This window comes from Montipora foliosa, chromosome 9 (genome assembly GCF_036669935.1).
Source record: "Montipora foliosa isolate CH-2021 chromosome 9, ASM3666993v2, whole genome shotgun sequence".
Classification (NCBI taxonomy): Eukaryota; Metazoa; Cnidaria; class Anthozoa; order Scleractinia; family Acroporidae; genus Montipora; species Montipora foliosa.
Genome location: NC_090877.1, coordinates 48,612,142 through 48,632,141, shown reverse-complemented (window position 1 = coordinate 48,632,141; position 20,000 = coordinate 48,612,142). Strand labels below are relative to the sequence as shown.

The 20,000-nt window shown below is 38.2% G+C and overlaps 1 protein-coding gene across 2 annotated transcripts in view; it reads right to left on the bottom strand.

The window, feature by feature from the left end:
* The window catches only part of LOC137970600 (solute carrier family 38 member 10-like), a 27,255-nt gene that overhangs the window by 4,000 nt on the left and 3,255 nt on the right, over window positions 1–20,000 (bottom strand). For both annotated transcript variants that reach the window (XM_068817122.1, XM_068817121.1), the window contains exons 3-13: window positions 18,941–18,986; window positions 17,916–18,009; window positions 16,222–16,362; window positions 15,836–15,957; window positions 13,161–13,263; window positions 12,760–12,859; window positions 8,813–8,895; window positions 7,246–7,363; window positions 6,010–6,128; window positions 4,036–4,275; window positions 3,011–3,451 (exon numbers count right to left, since the gene is read on the bottom strand). In XM_068817122.1, the coding sequence (XP_068673223.1) occupies window positions 3,011–3,451; window positions 4,036–4,275; window positions 6,010–6,128; window positions 7,246–7,363; window positions 8,813–8,895; window positions 12,760–12,859; window positions 13,161–13,263; window positions 15,836–15,957; window positions 16,222–16,362; window positions 17,916–18,009; window positions 18,941–18,986 (1,607 nt within the window). The remainder of the gene's footprint in view (window positions 1–3,010; window positions 3,452–4,035; window positions 4,276–6,009; window positions 6,129–7,245; window positions 7,364–8,812; window positions 8,896–12,759; window positions 12,860–13,160; window positions 13,264–15,835; window positions 15,958–16,221; window positions 16,363–17,915; window positions 18,010–18,940; window positions 18,987–20,000) is intronic.

Here is a 20,000-nt window from a genome sequence, read left to right as displayed (position 1 = left end):
TTCTATATGTTGGGTTTTAAAGTATACTTATGCAGGATGAAGGTTGAAGCAAGTAGTGCTGATAAACAATAATTATTGTATGCTATGGAAGGGCCACATCCATGCTTGTACATGTAGCAAATTACTGTTTGGTCAACAGTAATGAAATCTTTTAAGAATTAAGGACCCATTAATTTTAGGATCCTGATTTAAGATTAAGTGTCAGTAACTACCAGTACCCAAAATTAAGAACCTGTTAAAGCTTGAATTTAAGCAAATCCTAGATGAGGGTTTTTAATGTATCCCAACGAAAAAAAAGTTGGCTTAAATCCTGTGATGACAGACGTATACTGGACACAAAAGTACTAAGTTTTTTCTTCATGTGTTTTATAAACTAATACGATTAAAGCAGCTCAGACAGTATGTGTGTACATGTACATAATATATAAGAATATGAGAGATTGATGGCCAAAGCTTACGCAAAGGTTAATCAAGAACACAGATACGTTAACCCATCTCATTTCTTTAAGAATCTTTTCATCAAAGCCAATTGTGGCAATTGTGATGGTAATTACTATAAAAGAACCTTCCAAATAAAAAGGCACATTATGAGGGACTGCTGGTGCAAAATGTTGACATCAGTTAAAACTCAATAGAGAACTATGTGCAAGGTACCAGTAATTCAAAAAGTGCAAGGCAATAATTTTCTGTTTTAAAGTAGTTTATTTCATGTTATAGTTTTAATAATACTGTATCAAATGATACAAATCCCTAGAACTACGAAAACCACTAAAAGGACTTAATAATTAAATAATTTTATGAGTTAGACACTTTTACAAGAGTTAGTCTACATATAAATCTGTTCAGAGATCACAAACGAAATTACATACATGTAAATTAATATATAAGCAGGTAAACTACTTATAATATTATAATTTTCTGTTCTTAATATTGAAAGGCAATAAGGTTATATTCATCTAATACATGTAACAATGATAGAAGATAATGCAACACTTCCCTTAAAATGAAGTACTTCCAGCTAAGAGCAGCATTATTGTGATTGTACAGCTGTATGAAAATGCTGAAGTCATTCAACATTGACATCGACTCTCAAACTCCCAACAAAAGGAAGATAAAAATTACATTACATAACATTTTATGGGCTACTTTGATTGAAAGGGTAATGTTCCATGTTTATGCAGTAAAAGTTATAAAATGGTAAAGTCACCAAAAAGATGAAAACGAAAATAATTCACTTACTGGAAAATTATAGATGAACGATCGAAGTTTCGGCCATATCACACGGCCTTCATCTGGAATCTGCCGAGTCAGCTTGGGTCACGCAAGTGTCACGTGATAGCTGACTCGGCACGTCCCGTAACGTACGATCCCAAGTGATGCTATGAAGTCAGTCTTCAGATCCTTCGGTTTTTCTACCACTTTCAAGCCATGTAACACCTTAAGGCAGAAGTTGGTAAATGTCAAGGACAAGCCCCGTAAAGATAAGATCTCCCATGTGATATACGGGATAAGGTGCGGTTCGGAGAACTGCAGTGAAACCTACGTTGGAGAGACCAAGCAGACGGTGGGCTCGAGAATGGGACAGTATAAAAGGCCTAGTACCATCGAGGCACAGAATTCTGCCATCTATAACCATTTAAGAAGCTCGGGGCACTCGTTTTATCTAAGTGATGTCAAGATCCTGGACAAGGAAGAAAACTGGGTCAGACGTGGCATTAAAGAAGCTGTTTGGGAGAGGATAGAGGGCCCTTCTCTTAACAAGAAAGGGGGGCTACGGTTCGTGCTATCGCACACTTGGGACCGTGTGTTTCGGGATGTGCCGAGTCAGCTATCACGTGACACTTGCGTGACCCAAGCTGACTTGGCAGATTCCTGATGAAGGCCGTGTGATATGGCCCAAACGTCAATCGTTTGTCTATAATTTTCCAGTAAGTGAATTTTTTTCGTTTTCGTTTACTCTCAACTGGATGAATGATACAATTCATTGTCATAAAGTTATCACCAAAAAGATGTTAAGAATGGTTAACTGATTAATAAAACTCAAAGTTATACATTGTACCTTTAAGCTACTGACAGACTGAAATTGCTGACTTAAATTACTGTTGGTAGTTTTCATTCAAGATAGATCGATTCACAGTAGTTTTGGTTTCCTTGTCACATTTTAAGTTACATCACAGCAGTGAGGATGAAAAAGTGCTGCTACTCCTGCCTCCTGCTGATGATGATGCAAATAATCAGAATGATGAGATGGCAAATGGCAAATTATTAGCATGGAACAGCATGAGTGTAAATCTTAATAATATTTACTTAATATCAACATTCTCTTGGATTTAGTGATAACATCTAGTAGCTGATAATTATTACTGTAAAATTGAGGATTATTTTGTTAGCAATTAACCCATTGACTTAATAGGAGTGTGACTTTATAGATTTTACTTAAGCTACATTGTAACACCGGATGATTTTACTTGTCATTTGGGGTTGGTTTAGGAGTCAATGGGTTATCAACCTCTACATCCACTTAACCCTTTAACTCCCAATAGTGCCACTTATAGATTTTACTCTGCCTAACGCCAGACGATTTTACACGTCAATGGGGAACCTCACGGGGCTGAAAGGGTTAAATGCATTGATTGCTAGTAGAGAAACTATAGATTTTACTCTGGGTGGGGGCCCTTTCGGGAGTCAATGGGCTACGTTAACGCACAAAGAAGACAATTAACAATAAAATTTAATATATCCAGCTTTGGCCATCAGGCTCTGTATTTCTTTTAGGGTTAAACTGTGGTCTTGTGTCAGTGGGAGAGCAAAACAAGGAAAAAAAGTCCAGTAAGGTTGAATTGCTACAGTGAAGCATTCCTTTCATAAGGAGTAGATAGGTCTGCCTATCTTTCCCGTGAGTAGCTTTCTTCAATGTTCAGCCCTAACAGGGATGTATTTAACAAAGATCTCATTAACTATTAATTACTTCCCTAAGTATTGCTTGAGAGTTATAATATTACTAATGAACCTTATCCTTTTGCTCCAGCTTCTTTAGTTCTTCATTGATTTCTTGCTCAGAAACTTTGACTTGATTAGCATCAACAGCATTCCTGTTAGCAGTCATTTCATCTACCTTGCCTTCATTCAATAGCGAAACCTCATGATGATCTGATGATTTGTCAGGCTCCTCTCCGTTGCTCATAAGCTGACGTTTGTCTTTTGATTGTTCATCTTCTTTGTGATGCTCATCAGGTGCATCCTGCTCGTTTTTGTCAGGAGGTGCATGTGGAACTGGTGGCTCTTGCCTCTTCTCTTTGCCCTCCACTGGTTCAGCAGGTTCATCTGCTTTTAATTTTAACCCTTCATTTGCAGCATCGTCTATTTGTAAGGGCTTTGCTTCAACTGGTTTTAAGTTTTCAACTCCAAGTTTCCCATCAACTTTAAGTGCATGGTCTCCCTCCAAGCCAATCTAAAACCGTAAAAAAATTTGTGATGCTAAACTTGTTAAAATTATATTTAACCCCTTGAAACTTAACAAATTTTACTCTGTCTACCACCACACGATTTTACTCCTTGATAGGATGGGTTAGGAGTCAGTGAGTTAAAGAATCTCCACACAATGTCTCCAACCCCCTCCCCCCCCCCCCAAAAAAAAAATAAAATAAAATAAAATAAAAAATGAGTGCAGTGTCTATTGGGCAGGTTGCGACCACTAACAGGAGTGTAACAGCTTTGTGTGTTTTGTTTTCTTGAATAATTATAGAAAGAAAATAACTTTAAGATAAGAGAACCTTAACTGTAAGGACAGAAGCAAACTAAATTGCCATTTTACAAGTACTGCTAAGCAGCTGAACCTGGCATATATGATGCTGATTCTGGGAATCAAACCCAAGCACACTGGTGGAAGGTGAGTGCTCTCACCACTGCGCTATCCCTGCCCCCATGTTAAAGGAAGAGGTGCTCTTAGCTTTGAAAAGTTCAAGTTCACATTAAGACTGTTCGTGTACCTGAAGTGAATCAGTCTTATGGTTGTGTATTTAAAGAGAAAATCACCTTTGCAACATCTACATCAACTGCTCCACCATTGATCAGAAGGTTTGTGTGGTTTTCTTGTTGATTAGCATCATGGATAAACCCTTGTTTCTCAATGAAGTCATGTACAGCCACAGGTTGAATAGGATCAATACCGGGTGGGTGGATATCAACCTGATGGCCAGGCTCCATACTTTTGTCATTCATCAGGACAGTGTAGGTGCCGGTTACAAAACAAACCAAACCTAACACCAGAACAAGCTGAAAAAAAAAAAAAAACACAGACAATATCATTTAGATTTAACTTTCTCCACCAGAAAGCTACAGTTGACATGCGCTGACTATAAAACCCAGAAAGCTATTTCATTATACCAATAATATGCAAATCTCAGTAATAAGATAACACATCTATCCAATCACTGTAAGTATTCCTTTTTAAAAAGTGTTCCACGCCTATTAAACCAATATTCTCAGTTGTTTGGTTCTTTGCTAGGGCCTATACCAAGTGCAATCTGAACCTATGGGCAGGTTTTCATTGTTTAACCTCAGGCTTTGACTCCCAAGCCGGCCTGAATCGGCCATACTTAGTATTTTACTCTGTCTAACTGTAAGGCTAGACAATTTTGCTCCAGTAAATTTGCAATTCACAAAGAAATTTAATCTAGCTTAACATAATTTAATTTATGACTTGATGCAAGATAAAATTATTACATGCATACATGTGCAAAATCTGGGTAGTAGCTTTCAGACATGATAACTTGCAAAGAACTGATGGCCTTGTCTGGCATTATAACACATCTGATCTCTCAACTATAATCATTGAAAAGGTGGCTGACAGTTCCCCTGCGAGCAGAGTGTCTTTGGATCTTCCTAGATAAGTCGGGAAGAGGAAAGTAGACTCTGCTCACTGCCTCCACATTCTTTGATTTGCCGCTCATCCGAAGAATTGGATGAGTCAGTCCAGTTTCGACTTGTCAAACCTGTTTTTTTTAATTTTTGCAAATGATCAATCGCCACGCGCCATCATTATTTTGAAATTTACAACACCGTGGCAATTCTAACTGTTAGAATTCCCATGAGTTTTTCCCACGTGTTGGTTACAGAAACTAGTCTGAAAGAAACCTATAACTTTTTCAGTTAAAAAAATGAAATGGTTTTTTAAGAGTATGGACTCTCTTGAGTTTCCAATGAAATGATTCCTTGATTGTCGTGTGTTTGCCAGAGTTGTTGGAAAACATCCCGACTGTTTGTTTTCGTTTTGTGGCTACTACTCTTCCTGACTTATCTAGGAAGATCGAAAGAGACTCTGCTTGCATGGTAGCTGACATTCAGCAGTCTGCTCAAAAGGGACCAACAGCAAAACAATAATTATGTCCAGAAATGCACGTACATGTACCTTATTAGATGCATACCCAATGGAGTGTCCCATTAAGTCTACATGTAAGCATTTGCTACATGTACGTACGGTATCCAACAATAAGGTCAGTCTAAATTACAGGTTAGCATTATTTTTAGCTTAGGGTAAATGCAGCTGTTTCTGTATGAGCGACATGAGTGATGTTGGAGTTGGGGGAAAGAGCAAGGGGACACTTTGTGTCGATGCTTATTGAAATCAGCGCACATCTAATTACTTGACTGTATTTCTGGAAATCTATCTGCAGTGAATGGACAAACAATGCCAAAATAGCCAAAAAGACCAACAGTTTTAAGAAAACATGACAACTGAACGTCAGTCCAGAAACGGCAAATCGTTGATTGGGTGAGATACCGCTGTAACCAGTTTTGACCAGAAATGTTATTTCAGCTCTTAATGAACTTTTTAAAAGCAACAAAAGATACCGATATTCATCCTGGAAGTCAAAAGTGAATTAATCAAGAGGCTTGCTTATGTTGGCTGAGTCTCGAGCTCAGAATGAATTTTTACAAGAATCTAAAGAAGCTGTTACAAACTCATGTCAAAATTACCAGATGTAAATATTCACAACATAATCGTACCTTAGCAATAGGCCTTGAGTTTGTCTGCTCTGATACAATATGAAGATAAATGTTGGAAGGAAAGATGAATGCTATCATGGCTCCCATGGTGGCTCCAGTCAATGCTAGTACAAATTCAACTACAAAACGAAGTAGCATAATTAACCCTTTCACTTTCAACAGTGACACTTGAAAATTTTACTGTAATGCCAGATAATTTTACTTGTAATTATGAGGGCACCATCGTGGCTTAAAGGGTTAACATCAGGATTATCATTTATTCCAGCACCATTCCAGGAGACAAGGAGTTGTGTAATAGCTGACAGCTATGGATGCTAACAAAACCATTATAACAAGTTGCTCTTTTGGCGATCAGTGTTCACAACTTTATAAAATTGCTAAAAAAGGGGCTTAAAACTGATCTACTGTAAACTTAAAAAAGTTTCCCAAATTTTCGAACCGTATCTCTGGTTCTTCTTCGGGGGACAATGAATCTAAAATTCAAAATCACTGCTTCATATTTTGGTTCCCAAGAGATCTTAACAGTGGCACATAATTATACCCTTGGGAACTCCATTCTTTCATTCACAGAGTTCTTAACAATCTTTGAGTGTAAAGACTCCAGAAAATTTCTGCGCTTGTAATTAGTTTCATTCCTTTCAAGAATTTCGCTGTAGCGTGGATGGATGTCGAGCGTGGTACTTTCGGAATGTTGTCGGATTGCCGACTCTTTAGTTGCGGCACGCGCGGGATCATGTTCCACTCTCCTCAAAGCCCAGCACTGTTTGCTCTCACCAATGTAGGAAAAATGGCAGTCTTTGCATTCAACCCTGTAAATGATGCCTGCTATTAGACACTATAGAAACGTTTAAGAGTGGTCTGTTGATAACTGTGAATGCCACCTGACAATGCCGGTCTGAGATTATAATTGCAATCGCAAGAGAAAAACTGTTGTAATGTCTGCAGCCAGGTAAGTGCGAACACTTTCTTATCATTGCATTCAGCAGCAGGAGTAACTCCTGCAGGTTTAAGCTTATTTTCTTATCACTTCCACATTGACTGGAGATCTAAGTCAGATTAATATCCCAAAACAAATAAACAACAACAATGTTTACAATACTAGTTACAAGTTGAGTTGGGTGGAGCAAAGATTAAAAAAATTGATAAACAATAGATTCTTGTATTAGTTTTGGTTTATGCAATCACCTCCTTACAGCAAAACCTCTGGAAAAAGAGTTTCTAAAACATGTTTCTTACTTTGTGGAAATAAAATTCCAAGCAATAGAGTTGCAGAGATGATGCCCACAGTCATGTATGTAAATCTGTCATGTGGAATGAATCCTGTACCTCCTGGTAGATTGTCAGAGTTGCTTGACTGTTGATACAACAATAATAATTAACACTGCAAGGAAAGTTAACAATAATTTAGACATATTATTACCCACTCCCACAGAGGTATAATGATTATTTACTTTGATGACAGAAACATTCCACACAAATCTTACTGACTGTTTTAAGGCCGGTTTACACGGTGCAACTTGTCGGCCCGAATTTTTGGCGGCGGCTTTGAAAAAAATCTGGCCGACATAAAAAATCTGTTGCAGATTGAACTGGTTTAAAATATTCTGGAACACCATTGAAAAATTTTCTACAGAGTTCAGTTCATGTTAAATATCTCTAGATTCTTGTTTTAAGTGTTTCCAGGTGAAATAATTGAGAGTACCCTCATTTGTACATCTCGATGTACTAAACAAAGTTCTCTTGTATTGATTACAATAGAGTCAAATTCACTCCTAGCGACTTTGAAGTCTATGATTAATTATTTACACTTCTCAGCATTCAACTGTAGTTTGTTCGTCATTGACCAACGTTCTCCTTCGGCAATAGCTTCCTGAAAAGTACTGGTAGTGCCCTTTGGGACTACTTCAGCCAAGGCCATATCGTCGACATACTTCCAGATGGAAACCCTTGGAGGGTTTAGGTAATTTATCATTATCATTTGTGCCTTGGGGAACAACTGAAGGAACGTGTCCCCACTCCAAGAAACAGTCCCTTGATAGCTTGATCCACTGCTCTCTATTGATAAGAAAATCGCACATCCAGCGAGCTACCCCTCGTTGGATACGTAAAATAAGGATGCGGTGATCTATAAGATCAAAGGCTTTCCGATGGTCCAGTATTTTCCTTGATTTAAAGATGCAAAGATGGAGGGTGCAGGTCATTGTTTGACCATAGCTGAAACCTCCCAAACCTTAACTATGGTTATCGTAATGATAACATTATGCCTTAAAACTATGCTTTAGACAATGGTTAAGGCTAAGGTTAGCATTTTTTGTAATCAAAGGTTTGGGTTGTTTCAGTTCTGGATAAAAAAAAGGCCTGTAACCCTAACCTGCACTTTCCATTCTCCAGATGCAAAGATGATAGTCAGAGGTCAAACAAACTACAAAATAATAATTAAATTATTATTATTATTAGAGCAGTTTTCAAATGAGTGTTGTAAAACCAAAACCAAAGTAATTACTTTGGCCAATCAAAAAGGACGGAGACAATCCAGTAAACCAATCAAAACTCAAAGTAATTACACGTAGCCGACACAAAAGGCGGGAAAATGTGCACGCGCGAGCCACGATTGGTTTTGGTTTCACTTCTGATTGGTCAAAAAAAATGGTGCGAGAACTTTGAACCAATCACTGAGTGAAGTAATGCAAAACCAAAGTAATTCGCTAATTACTTTCAACACTCAATTGAAAACCACTCTATTTTGCTAACCTAGATAAATAATTATTGATCACATGTAAAATCACAAAGGAAGAGAACCAACCTCCTGAAATATGAGGGAATGTAAACTTGCTCGTAAGGGATACACCATCAAGGGAAAGCTTACTATAACTGACATAACAAAGCCTATGATAAAACAACACATAACATTCATTACCAGGGATGACATTTGAATTTTTCATTTTGGGTCCTGGGACCCACATGTCTTTCCAAATAGGGGTACCTGGCATTTTTAGTGGTTTCCGATATTTTCAGTGCCCTCCTAAAGAAAAAGTTCACAAAAAAAGACTAGTGGCGAATGAAATATTTTGACCTCAATGTTACATGTACCTTGTCCTTAATATTGTTGTTTTTGTCTCACAACTTTAACTTAACACAATGTAGATGGGCAGAGCAGTGTCATCAATAAGGCCGAAGGTCCTGCAATGAAGCTGCTCTTTAAAGATTCATTTGCTCTTTTTCTTTCTGGCCTTTGAAAAATCCTTGCAAATCACTTATAAGTTTCCTTTGTCATCTCTTTGATGTCAAACTACGGCAAAACTCATGTGTTTGCTTTTGTCCCGTAACACAAAATGGCGAACAAGGCATGCATGCTTGTAGTTGTTTCCAGTCTCCTACTCTGCTAAATTCAATGGTGATTGTTCTCAACTTTTCGGCATGCAGTGTTAGTTTGTTTGTCAAAGAGGTTTAGTTCTTTGAGAAAGCATCCAGTGTGCCGGGATGCATTAAGATTTTGAAAGTGCATATTGTTATGGAAACTTTTTGCGTAAAAATGCATGATTTCTGAGTTAACGCAATCCCTGATTACGGTGAAAAGCATAACTGTACAGAAGTACAGAATTCAGGCTCCCTTATATAAATATTGCTAGCGCTAATTACTCTTACTTGCAGTCGAGGACTGAATTGCGAAGGGTGCGGCGCACGACATCGGGCTGAAAGCATACAAAGGCGCCTCTGGCTGCCGCTATACAGTCCATATTTTGATGTCGGAGCACAGCATCACAGCTACATGTTAATTAGCTGTGAGTCGATTTTGATGAGGGAGGAAAACCGGAGTACCCGGAGTACCCGGAGAAAAACCCGGAGTACCCGGAGAAAAACCCTCGAGTCAGGTTGAGATCGACTGAAACTCAGCCCACATGCTGGCCGAGGCCAGAATTGAACCCCCGCTCGCAGTGGTGGGAGGCCCAATAGATAACCACTAAGCCACCCTGACTTCCTTGCATGCACCCAGAGATGTTCAAACATTTAAAGTACATAATTTTACCCTAACAAACACGACTGTAAAAATTATAAGAAATGTTTACTCAGGTTGAATATAAAGTACCTTAACCCTTTCACTCCAAAGAGAGACATTTAATATAGATTTTACTCTGTCTAGCGCCAGACGATTTTACTCGTCAATGGGGAACCCCACGGGAGTGAAAGGGTTAACAACAGCTAGATTCACTCAAAAACTATGTCCCCACATGGCATCTGACAGGATGCGGCGATGCGGATCTGCATAATTCACTGAAATCCGCATCTTCCGCATAATTCCGATATTTTCCGCAAAAAACAGAAGAAATACCGGATATTAGTGATAAAGCAGCTCCTTAACATAAAAGCAAAAACATAAAAGCCGAAGAAATTGACTGTTTTGAAACGCTTATTTTCCTGAACGTTGAAGAAAACACACCATTTCGTTCGCAAGATGAAAGCTCGTAAGAAAGATTGTTAGCAGTTCCGTGCATTTTTTCGCCAATGAGCCTGGACACTAGTTTTTGTTCCTACAATGCTTTCCATTGGATGAGACACAGCAAATGACGTGACTGATAAGAAACTAAGGGCGCGTTCGATTGACCGTATTCCGGAACAGGATTACATGGGATTTTAGAAATCCTTCGTTTTTACGGAGATTCACATTAAAAATGTCAAACACCTGCTAAAATGCTATTTTAAACATATCTTTATTATCCTTGTTGCTTCAAAACGCCAGAAATACCGTTTTGAATTCATCACTTCACATATTCTTATTCTGGAATACGGTGAATCAAACGCACCCTAAGTCAATGATCGAGGGAATGGATCCCGCTGCAAAGGTATTACAATTTTGCTCCATTATCTCTTAATTGAAACAAAATTCATGATGAGAAACAAAATAATTTTTTATCGCTTTATTTATTTTACCCAAAGTTGCGGCAAAATCCCAACTGCCAACCCTTTTATTTCAACAACGGTGAAAGCTGGGCGCAAACTGGTGACTCCTCCATGTATTTTAATCACAAAGAGCAAAAATTCAGTCACAAATGCGATTGTATTGGTTGCAATTTCGATTACGGATTTATCGTAAGCATGTAAATATATTGGACGGGCCTAATTATTAGTTTTATAACTTGTTTAAATTTCCGCATAATCCGGTGTAATTTCCGCATAATCGACGCATGTTTCCGCATAATAATATAGCCAAAAATTTCCGCGTAATCTTTAATTTTTTTCTGCATCCAATCAGAAGCCATGCTTTTTACTCCCAAGAGCACTTGACATTTATAGATTTTACTCTGTCTAACGCCAGACGATTTTACTCGTCAATGGGGAACCCCACGGGAGTGAAAGGGTTAACAACAGCTAGATTCACTCAAAAACTATGTCCCCATTAACCCTTTCACTCCCAAGAGTGACACTTATAGATTTTACTCTGTCTAACGCCAGACGATTTTACTCGTCAATGGGGAACCCCACGGGAGTGAAAGGGTTAACAACAGCTAAGATTCACTCAAAAACACGACTGTAAAAATTATAAGAAATGTTTACTCAGGTTGAATATAAAGTACCTTAACCCTTTCACTCCCAAGAGTGACACTTACAGATTTTACTCTGTCTAACGCCAGACGATTTTACTCGCCAATGGGGAACCCCACGGGAGTGAAAGGGTTAAAAGTCCATGTATAAGCCGCACCCATAGATAAGCCGCACCCCCAATTTAGAAGCTCAAATTTCAAAAAAGAAATGGAAATAACAAATTTGAAGTTGCAATGAAGTTCTATTAGTAAACCAAAAGGACAAACAAATGCGGTTTCAAAACAATGACACGGTGGTTGCTACGAGCTCTCATATCAATTAAGTCTTTATACAGCAAAATTCACTAGTCATACCTTTATCTTGTGAGTTTAGTATTAAAAAAACTTAAGATGCTCTCTCGATGCGATTATTTTGTTCAAGAAGCTCCATGAAGTTGAATATTTGAAGGCGATTGAAACGATACAGATGAGTGCTTAGTAGCCAAGCTTAGAAATGTGGAGAGGGGTCTCGGCATCACAATGAAATGGGCCGCCATTTGCCTGGTGAGTATTCAAAAATATCCTGGCATTTCCTCGCACGTGGCAGAAAGATATGCGTCAAAGTGACCATAGCAAACAACTTTGTGGTGGAATGGAGTGCCTGTAGATTGGTGTTCAGTTCCAGTAAAGTGTGAACGCTTCAAGATGCAAATGGCTAGGAGCCACCGCTCATGAAAAAGGCAATGATCTGTGCTTTCCTTTAGTCTTTATTCAGTGCCATCTTGAGAAGTTTCATGAATATTAATTAGGCCTTAGAAAACTCCAACCTCAAGTGTTTCCGTAGATAAGCCACACCCCCAATTTTTGATTTGAATTTTGAGAAATAAGGTGTGGCTTATACATGGACTTTTACGGTACTTAAAATCAATTCGTAATGGAGTTACATCTACAATGGTTTGCTATTTGTACAGTCAAGCAAATATGGCTGCCACTCATTTCTGCAGGCACATTGCTCATTTCTGTGCATGCACATATTTGTGCAAAGTTGACTGTGGCAAAGGTAATAAGAAACGATAAATTTAAATCGGCTTGAATAATGAATCATTGATAATTTTCCCACTATCAAAAGCATATGAAAAGTGACTCAAGATTAATTCTTGAAATGGAAAGTTAAGCTCAAAGTAGAAGGCACACTAGTCAAAAATAATTTCATAAGCAATGATTATCTCACCAAATTTAATAAAGAGTGAGCCCATTGTGTTTCCATAATTGTTCAACATGTCACCTTGGACTCCAATACTGTAAAAACAAATATAACCAAAGAATCCAACCTGAAAGGAAAGAACAATGCCTCACTGCATCGCATAGTACATACAGTTGTATACACACACATATATACAATGTATACATTGCATCATAAAACTACAGTAATAATTATTGATATTTCAAGCGCCAATCCCTTCTGGACATTTTGTCCTTAAAATTACAAGAAAACTTGAACTTTAAGAAATCCTAACTACAGATACATGCATGCATGCACAGTCAAGTTAAACATTGGCTATGTGCCATAATTTTGTACATCAAAACAATTATAATAATTATTATTATCTATGAAGGACTTTACTAACTTACTAAAAAGTAAACTGCAGCAACTATATTAATTCCTGTATGAATAACACCTTCCATCTTCTTGACTGACGGCTCAGGCAGGGTTTCATACAATGCAAAAAGCTGACTGCGGTGAAAGAGAAAAACAAACATCTATGATACGTTACTGTCTGCACAACCCTCACATACCTAAATGTGAAGCACAGTGGTGGGTGGTATGCTATCAACTGTATGTTTGACACTTACCATAGCAATGAAAAAGGCTATAGGCCTAGTTGAACTTAAAGATCATTTGCTGAGAATTTCAAGAATATTTAAGCAATAGAGGACGTTTTCTGTGTTTCCCAACTCCCCGGAGTGTTTAGATGAGGCTATGGAAAGACGGAAAAAGTCCTCTATTGCTTTTATAATTCAACAAATGAGGGAAAATGCTGGTTGTTTTACTTCTTGAATGAAACAGAATTCTTTGAAACAGGCTCATATTTCCTACCACTCAATCAAAACACGCGTATGACAAAAAAAAACCAATCAAAATTCATGTGATGTCACAGCCATGTTCCATGCTCTTATCTAAACACAGCTATTGACCAATGAGAGTGCACATACTATCCTAAAATTTTATTTTATAATCCTTTCCCTCCTGATGGCAATGGATTTTACTACGTCTACCGCAGCATACAAAGAAAAGCTCGCCCACTGTAGAGATGCAGTTCATCAAAAACACTCGCTTTAATACACACAGATTGACCGTTGGTTTTCACACACCCAGAAATTCCCGCTGCTTTATATAAATAGCGCGAACAATAGATGTAACACGATTGGCTCCGATACATTCCACACGTGCAGAATTACTCGCGACACTACATTCCCTCCTTTTCTACAGACAAAAATTAAGGAAAAACTACCGGTAATTAATTAACACACTATGGCAGTCACGCTTCAAATGTTCCTCCGACAAAACAAAACTCTCAACGCCTTAAGTGTCAAAAACAAAGTATCTGAATCTTTTAAGACTCTCTTAACTCCTTAGCGATAACACAAAGTCTCCGAAGCGCACAGGCTTCTTGACAATTCGCGTTGACCTACGCACAGTTTGTTGACTTATCAATGGACTTGCTGTCCGCATTTGGATTTCAGTTTCTCCTCCTTTTTCCGGCGAACTCTGAAGAGGCACTGGGCTGGTTCCGGATACTCCTGTCATCGGTGACACGACAACTTTTTCCCCCTCTCCAACTTCCTCTGGCGAACAGTTTTCTTTCCCGTTTGGTCTGGATACATTATCTTTCTCATTGTACTTCTTTACGAACGCAGTATTCCTCTTAAATTCCTCTCCAGCCTCGTTCCTGACTTTAACCTCTGTTCCAGTCTTCTGAACCACTTTGAAAGGACTCGGACGGAAGTTAGTCGAAAGCTTATTAGATTTTTCCGCCTTCAGTAACACAGTGTCGCCGATCCGTATGGACTTAGGCGTTGCACCTCTACGTGCATCGGCATAGGCTTTGCCCTTCAACTTATTCGACCAATCGTGATCTCGAACTTCTTCTCTCGGCACTTCTACGGCTTCTCTTCTTAACTCCGGTAACTTCGTCCTCATCTCCCAACCAAACATCAGGTAGAAGGGTGTGACACCTGTGGTTGCTTGCGCAGTGGATCGGTACGCCGTCAGCCAAGTGACCAACTCGGTTCGCCAATTTTTCCCTTCTAAATTAGCAATCTGAAGAGACTTGAGCAATGAACGGTTCTGGCGTTCAACCTCGCCATTTGCTTGAGGCCACAGTGGTGTCGTCCTGCGATGCTCAACTCCATGTACTTGTAGAAATGACTCAAACTCTTCGGACACAAACTGGGGACCATCATCTGTCCTCAGGGAAAACGGTACACCAAATCTGGCAAACATAGGAGTGATTGCCTCTATGATCTTGACGCTTGTAGTAGACTTCAAAATAGCAACTTCCAGAAATCTGCTGTAATAATCAACCACCACCAAAATACTCTCTCCTGTAGGTAGGGGTCCTAATAAATCTGCACTGCAGTCTTGCCAAGGGGCACTTGGAGGCAAAACACGAGACATCGGATCAGGTGGGCCACAACTTGAAGTAACTTTACTCGCGACACTACACCCACTAGCCCATATCCTTCACTTATCTGACTGGCAAGTGAAAGTTTGTGGGTCGGAATTTTTTGAGGAAATTATTATTGTGCATATAAGAAATTTTTTCGTGCCAGTACATTGCATATCTCGTCTCGAAAAAAATGGAGAATTTAATTTTTTGGAACCATGTTACCGCCAGATAATACTTACTTGTCAAGGAAGGGGGGCGAGGGGATGCTTTATGGCTGAATGGGTTCATGAGTTGATGTTTTTCAGTTTCCAATTTGGTCTTTACATCAAAATTTCTTGTTGTGCACAATGTTTGTGCTGCAGTTGAGGTTAATAAACTAAGCATTATTAAAATGATATGGAGCAATAATTATTGTTAGGTATCTACCACAAAATCCAAATCACAAAAAAAAATTAATAAAAGAAAAAAGAAATTGGCATATGTAGGTAGGTAGACAGTCAAGCAAGAGTGCCACACAGATAATAATAGTAACAAGATACAGACTTAAAATTCCAATTTCCTCCACAGCTTACCACTTACATGTAGATACATACAATTTTCTGGTAAGCTACGTCTATGCAGTGTGCCATAACCTACCTCTGACAGGAAAAAGCTAAAGCAAAGATGGGAAGAGAGTGAAGCAGGTTCTCTGGCCGCCAATAATTCAGATCGTAGACCCAAGACCCTTCCAGAATACCTGGTAATGCACTGAAAAATATCTGCATCATAGACAGTAAAGAAAAGTTTATAATAATTAAGAAGAGTTGATAATAATTATTATGAAATAATTGAAGCGCGGGTTATGGACAAAATGGAGAAGTGATCTTCAATGCATTACAAAATTAGAGGACACAGAATTACATTATTTTGAGACCCCGCCCCCATATTAAAGAACCTTTCTCAGAACTTTGAACATGTTTGTACACTATGTACAACAATCTACAAAAAGATGCTTCTTGTCAATTATTAAAAGCTAAATTTACCTGCAAAACAAATCCCATGTAAAAGATCAAGGAAAGAAAACTGAAGGAAGCCAAACTGTGAAGATTTCTCATCAGTGATAAAGGCAAACCAACACCAAATGCTAGGATTGTCATGAGAACTGCCCTTACAGTCCATGACACCTGTCAAAACAAAATAAGTACCCAAATATATATAAAAAGCTACACTTTGTTAACTGCCCTTCAGTACCTCAGCAAGTAATAAGTCTTGGCCTTGATTGTTCAGGTGTGGATACATGTATCTCTATCCAGTGGATATGTTGCAAGTCATTTTGTTCCTTAGGTTTATTTGCAACCAAACTACATCATTTTGTTTTAACCCAAGTCAACTTGTTTCAAAATAGGTCAATTTGGGGCAGGTACAAAACAGCCAATCTCACCATCAAACGAACTAAGAAAAAAGTGTTCCTTCAATTCAAATTACAAGACTTTATACAGTCTTCTCGGAAAGATTTAGATGGAAAAATGAAGCCCTGTTATCACAGTAAGACTTGTTCCTCATCGATTGACTGTAGCATCAATGACCATTCCTGATATTACTTGATGTTTTAGACCCTTTGGTGACAGTTTAAGACACTAATTAAGCAAAGTATGATTGTCCAGGTGAGTGTAGTCCTGAAAAGGACTGTTTAGGATGACAGACATTTCCACAACCTAAGCAGAAGTCATCTTCCTTCTCTCTGAAGATGACTTCTGCTCAGGTTGTTGAAACCTCAATCAATGTCATCATAAAAGCCCTTCTCAGGACTATACACTCACCCGACAGACGATCATACTTCATTTTAGGTGGCTGGAACCAGTTTCACCACTTTTACATGACCTTCTTATTAGAAGGATTATACGTGTAACTACTATACTGTATCATGTAACAATAATGTTACGGTACCACATGAAACACCAATAATTATTATTGCTTAACAAAATGCGCTCACTATTGTGACATAATAGGTTACCATGGCAAAATGAAAGCTCTCCAAAGACACCCTACATTTTGTCTTTACTTGCCTATATTTCAAAATGAACTTGGTGACCCCCATTTTTATTGTAGAACAGTAATTCTAAGCAATCTGAGATAAAACTGTCGGCTATTTAAGGTAACTCTGAATAGACCATTTTACAGTTGTAGCTAAGTTACCTGGCCTAAGAATGGAAGCGAGGCTGCCAGTGACCCTGTTTTGATACAAACCTCCGTGCTTTTGTAATGTTAATATGGACTAATTAGAATTACAACAACACAATTTACATGATAAAAGCAGTGGGGGCTGTATCAATGCAAGGTCACTGGCAGTCTTGCAGCCATTCATAGGCTAGGTTGCTGAGCAAAAAACTGTAAAATGGCCTATTGGCTCCCATGAATTTTTAAAACTTTAATATTGTAGTTATAACCCCTATAATAAGAAGGTCAAGAAAAGTAGTGAAACTGGTTCCAGCCACCTTAATTTATTTATTATGTGACTCCTAGTTTCAAACCATTTACAGGTTTAAGACACTGTGGTCATCCACAAACCTTCTCAAAAAACACCAAGAGCATCGAGATAAAAAGTATTGGTCACCAGAATGAAAACCCATGATCACAGCATGAATTGGTTCTTGGGAAAACTTCAGCTGGGATCAACTTTTAATTGCATCATCATTTTTAGCCATTCTCTTCCAGTTTTCTTAAGTAAGTTTCTTACCTCAACACCACTTAAATTGTGAAATATTGAAGGGACGAGGTCCCCAATGATAACATTCATTGCAATAAGAGTTCCAATTAAAAGACCAATGATGCTGTAGGAAAAGAATTTAACCAAAGTTTAATAACAATTCGCTCAGAAAATATTATTTATCGTGCCTATTGAACATTAAATTGTTACTGGTATTCATGAGAATAATAGTCTAAGAGTGGTTTTCAATTGAGTGTCGAAAGTAATTAGTGAATTACTTTGGTTTTGCATTACTTCACTCAGTGATTGGTTCAAAGTTCTCGTGCCACTTGTTCAACCAATCAGAAGTGAAACCAAAACCAATTGTGGCTCACGTGTGCACATTTTCCCACGCTTTGTGTCGGCTACGTGTAATTACATCGAGTTTTGATTGGTTTACTGGATTCGTCTCCGTCCTTTTTGATTGGCCAAACTACTTACTTTGGTTTTGGTTTTACAACACTCATTTGAAAACCGCTTTAAATAACAAATAAGTAATATCAAACACAACAAATCATCTAAAATTGTGACTGGTCTAAAAACAGAGAATAAGGTAAAACTTCAAAACGCGCTTGCCAGCCCGTCAACTAAGCTAATTTTCACAAGAGGCTTGTGGTTACAGATACTCAATTTAAACTCTAAATGACAATTTAAGAAGTACATTAAAAAATATTAAAAGAAATAATCACATAATAATCTACTCTACAATATCTCTACTTATAGATTTAACTACAGGTGTTTAGTACAATTAAGACAATGAGAAAGAGTGAGCGTTAATTTTGGTCATATATGTTGATAAAGATTACCATAGTCAATCTCATCAGGAAGTGATACCACATTATTCTACCTTACTCAAAAGAATCTTGTGATTAATGGTATAAAAGGCCTTTTTAACATGTAACAACATTATGGTACCAGACTGAACTCTTTCAAAGCAGAAGATATTGTCATCATTACAAGGGTTATGTCACCTTAACTTCATGTTAAAGGCAGGAAACCTCTTAATCTAAAATCACCTTGTTTCCACAACAAGCTTCCCAGGTGTACCATAAGTAGCCAATGCTGGAAGAGATTTAATATTGAAAGACATTGAAATATTGCATAATAATAATCAACCAACTGATTCACTGCACACTGATCAGTGGCTCAGTTGGTTGACTGCCATGTGGGAGGAGATAGTTCAGGGTCTTTAAATAACTGAGGAGAAAATGCTGCCTTTGTAATTACACGTGCAAATGGTTAGACTTTCTCGGATGAGGACTATAAACCGTAGACCCCGTCTCACAAATATCTTTCATGTTCATAAGTTCCCTGTAGGATGTTAATGAACCCAAACACTATTCAAGAAGAGTAGGTTATGAAGTTTCTGGTGTTGTGGCTGTCCTTTGTGAGTGTATGGATGGGTGGGTATAGGACGTCCACATCAGCTAAATAGCTGCCAAAACTTCAACATGCTCAAACAAAATACAATAACAAATAAACAAACTCTTCATATATGTGGTTTTCACGCTACGTCATCGACGCCAAGTTGGTGGACGGAAAAAAGATCTCTCATTAGCTTCTTTTGTTCATCCACCAGGAATAATTGTACATTGCAACATTGTTATCGGTGCAGACCTCTAGAACTTAAAGCTAAATTTTGATAATTCTTAAGTCTGTTACATAATTTGTCCAGTGTGGTTCCAGAAAATATCCATACCCCCCCCCCCCCCCCCAGGGAGGGTCACGGAAATTCCGAGGGGTAGGGGGGTCTGAAAGAGGCAAATTTCTGAAAGGGAGGGGGGTACATAAAGAGTATATAAAGAGCTTTTTTTTCCAGAGGGTTTGAAATGCGATTGAATAAACACCTACCGTACTTCCACCTAGTAGGGATATTTTCGAACAAATCTGGCAAACACTCAACAACCAAGGAATCCTTTCCTTCGAAACTCAAGATAGTTCAAGTTTTTAAATTGCCATTTCAATTTTTACTGAAACAAATTAATAGGTTTCTCAATTCTGGCAAACTAGTTTCTGTAACCGACATACAGAGGAAATACTCAAGGGTGTTGGGAACGGGTATCCGACAAATAAGTC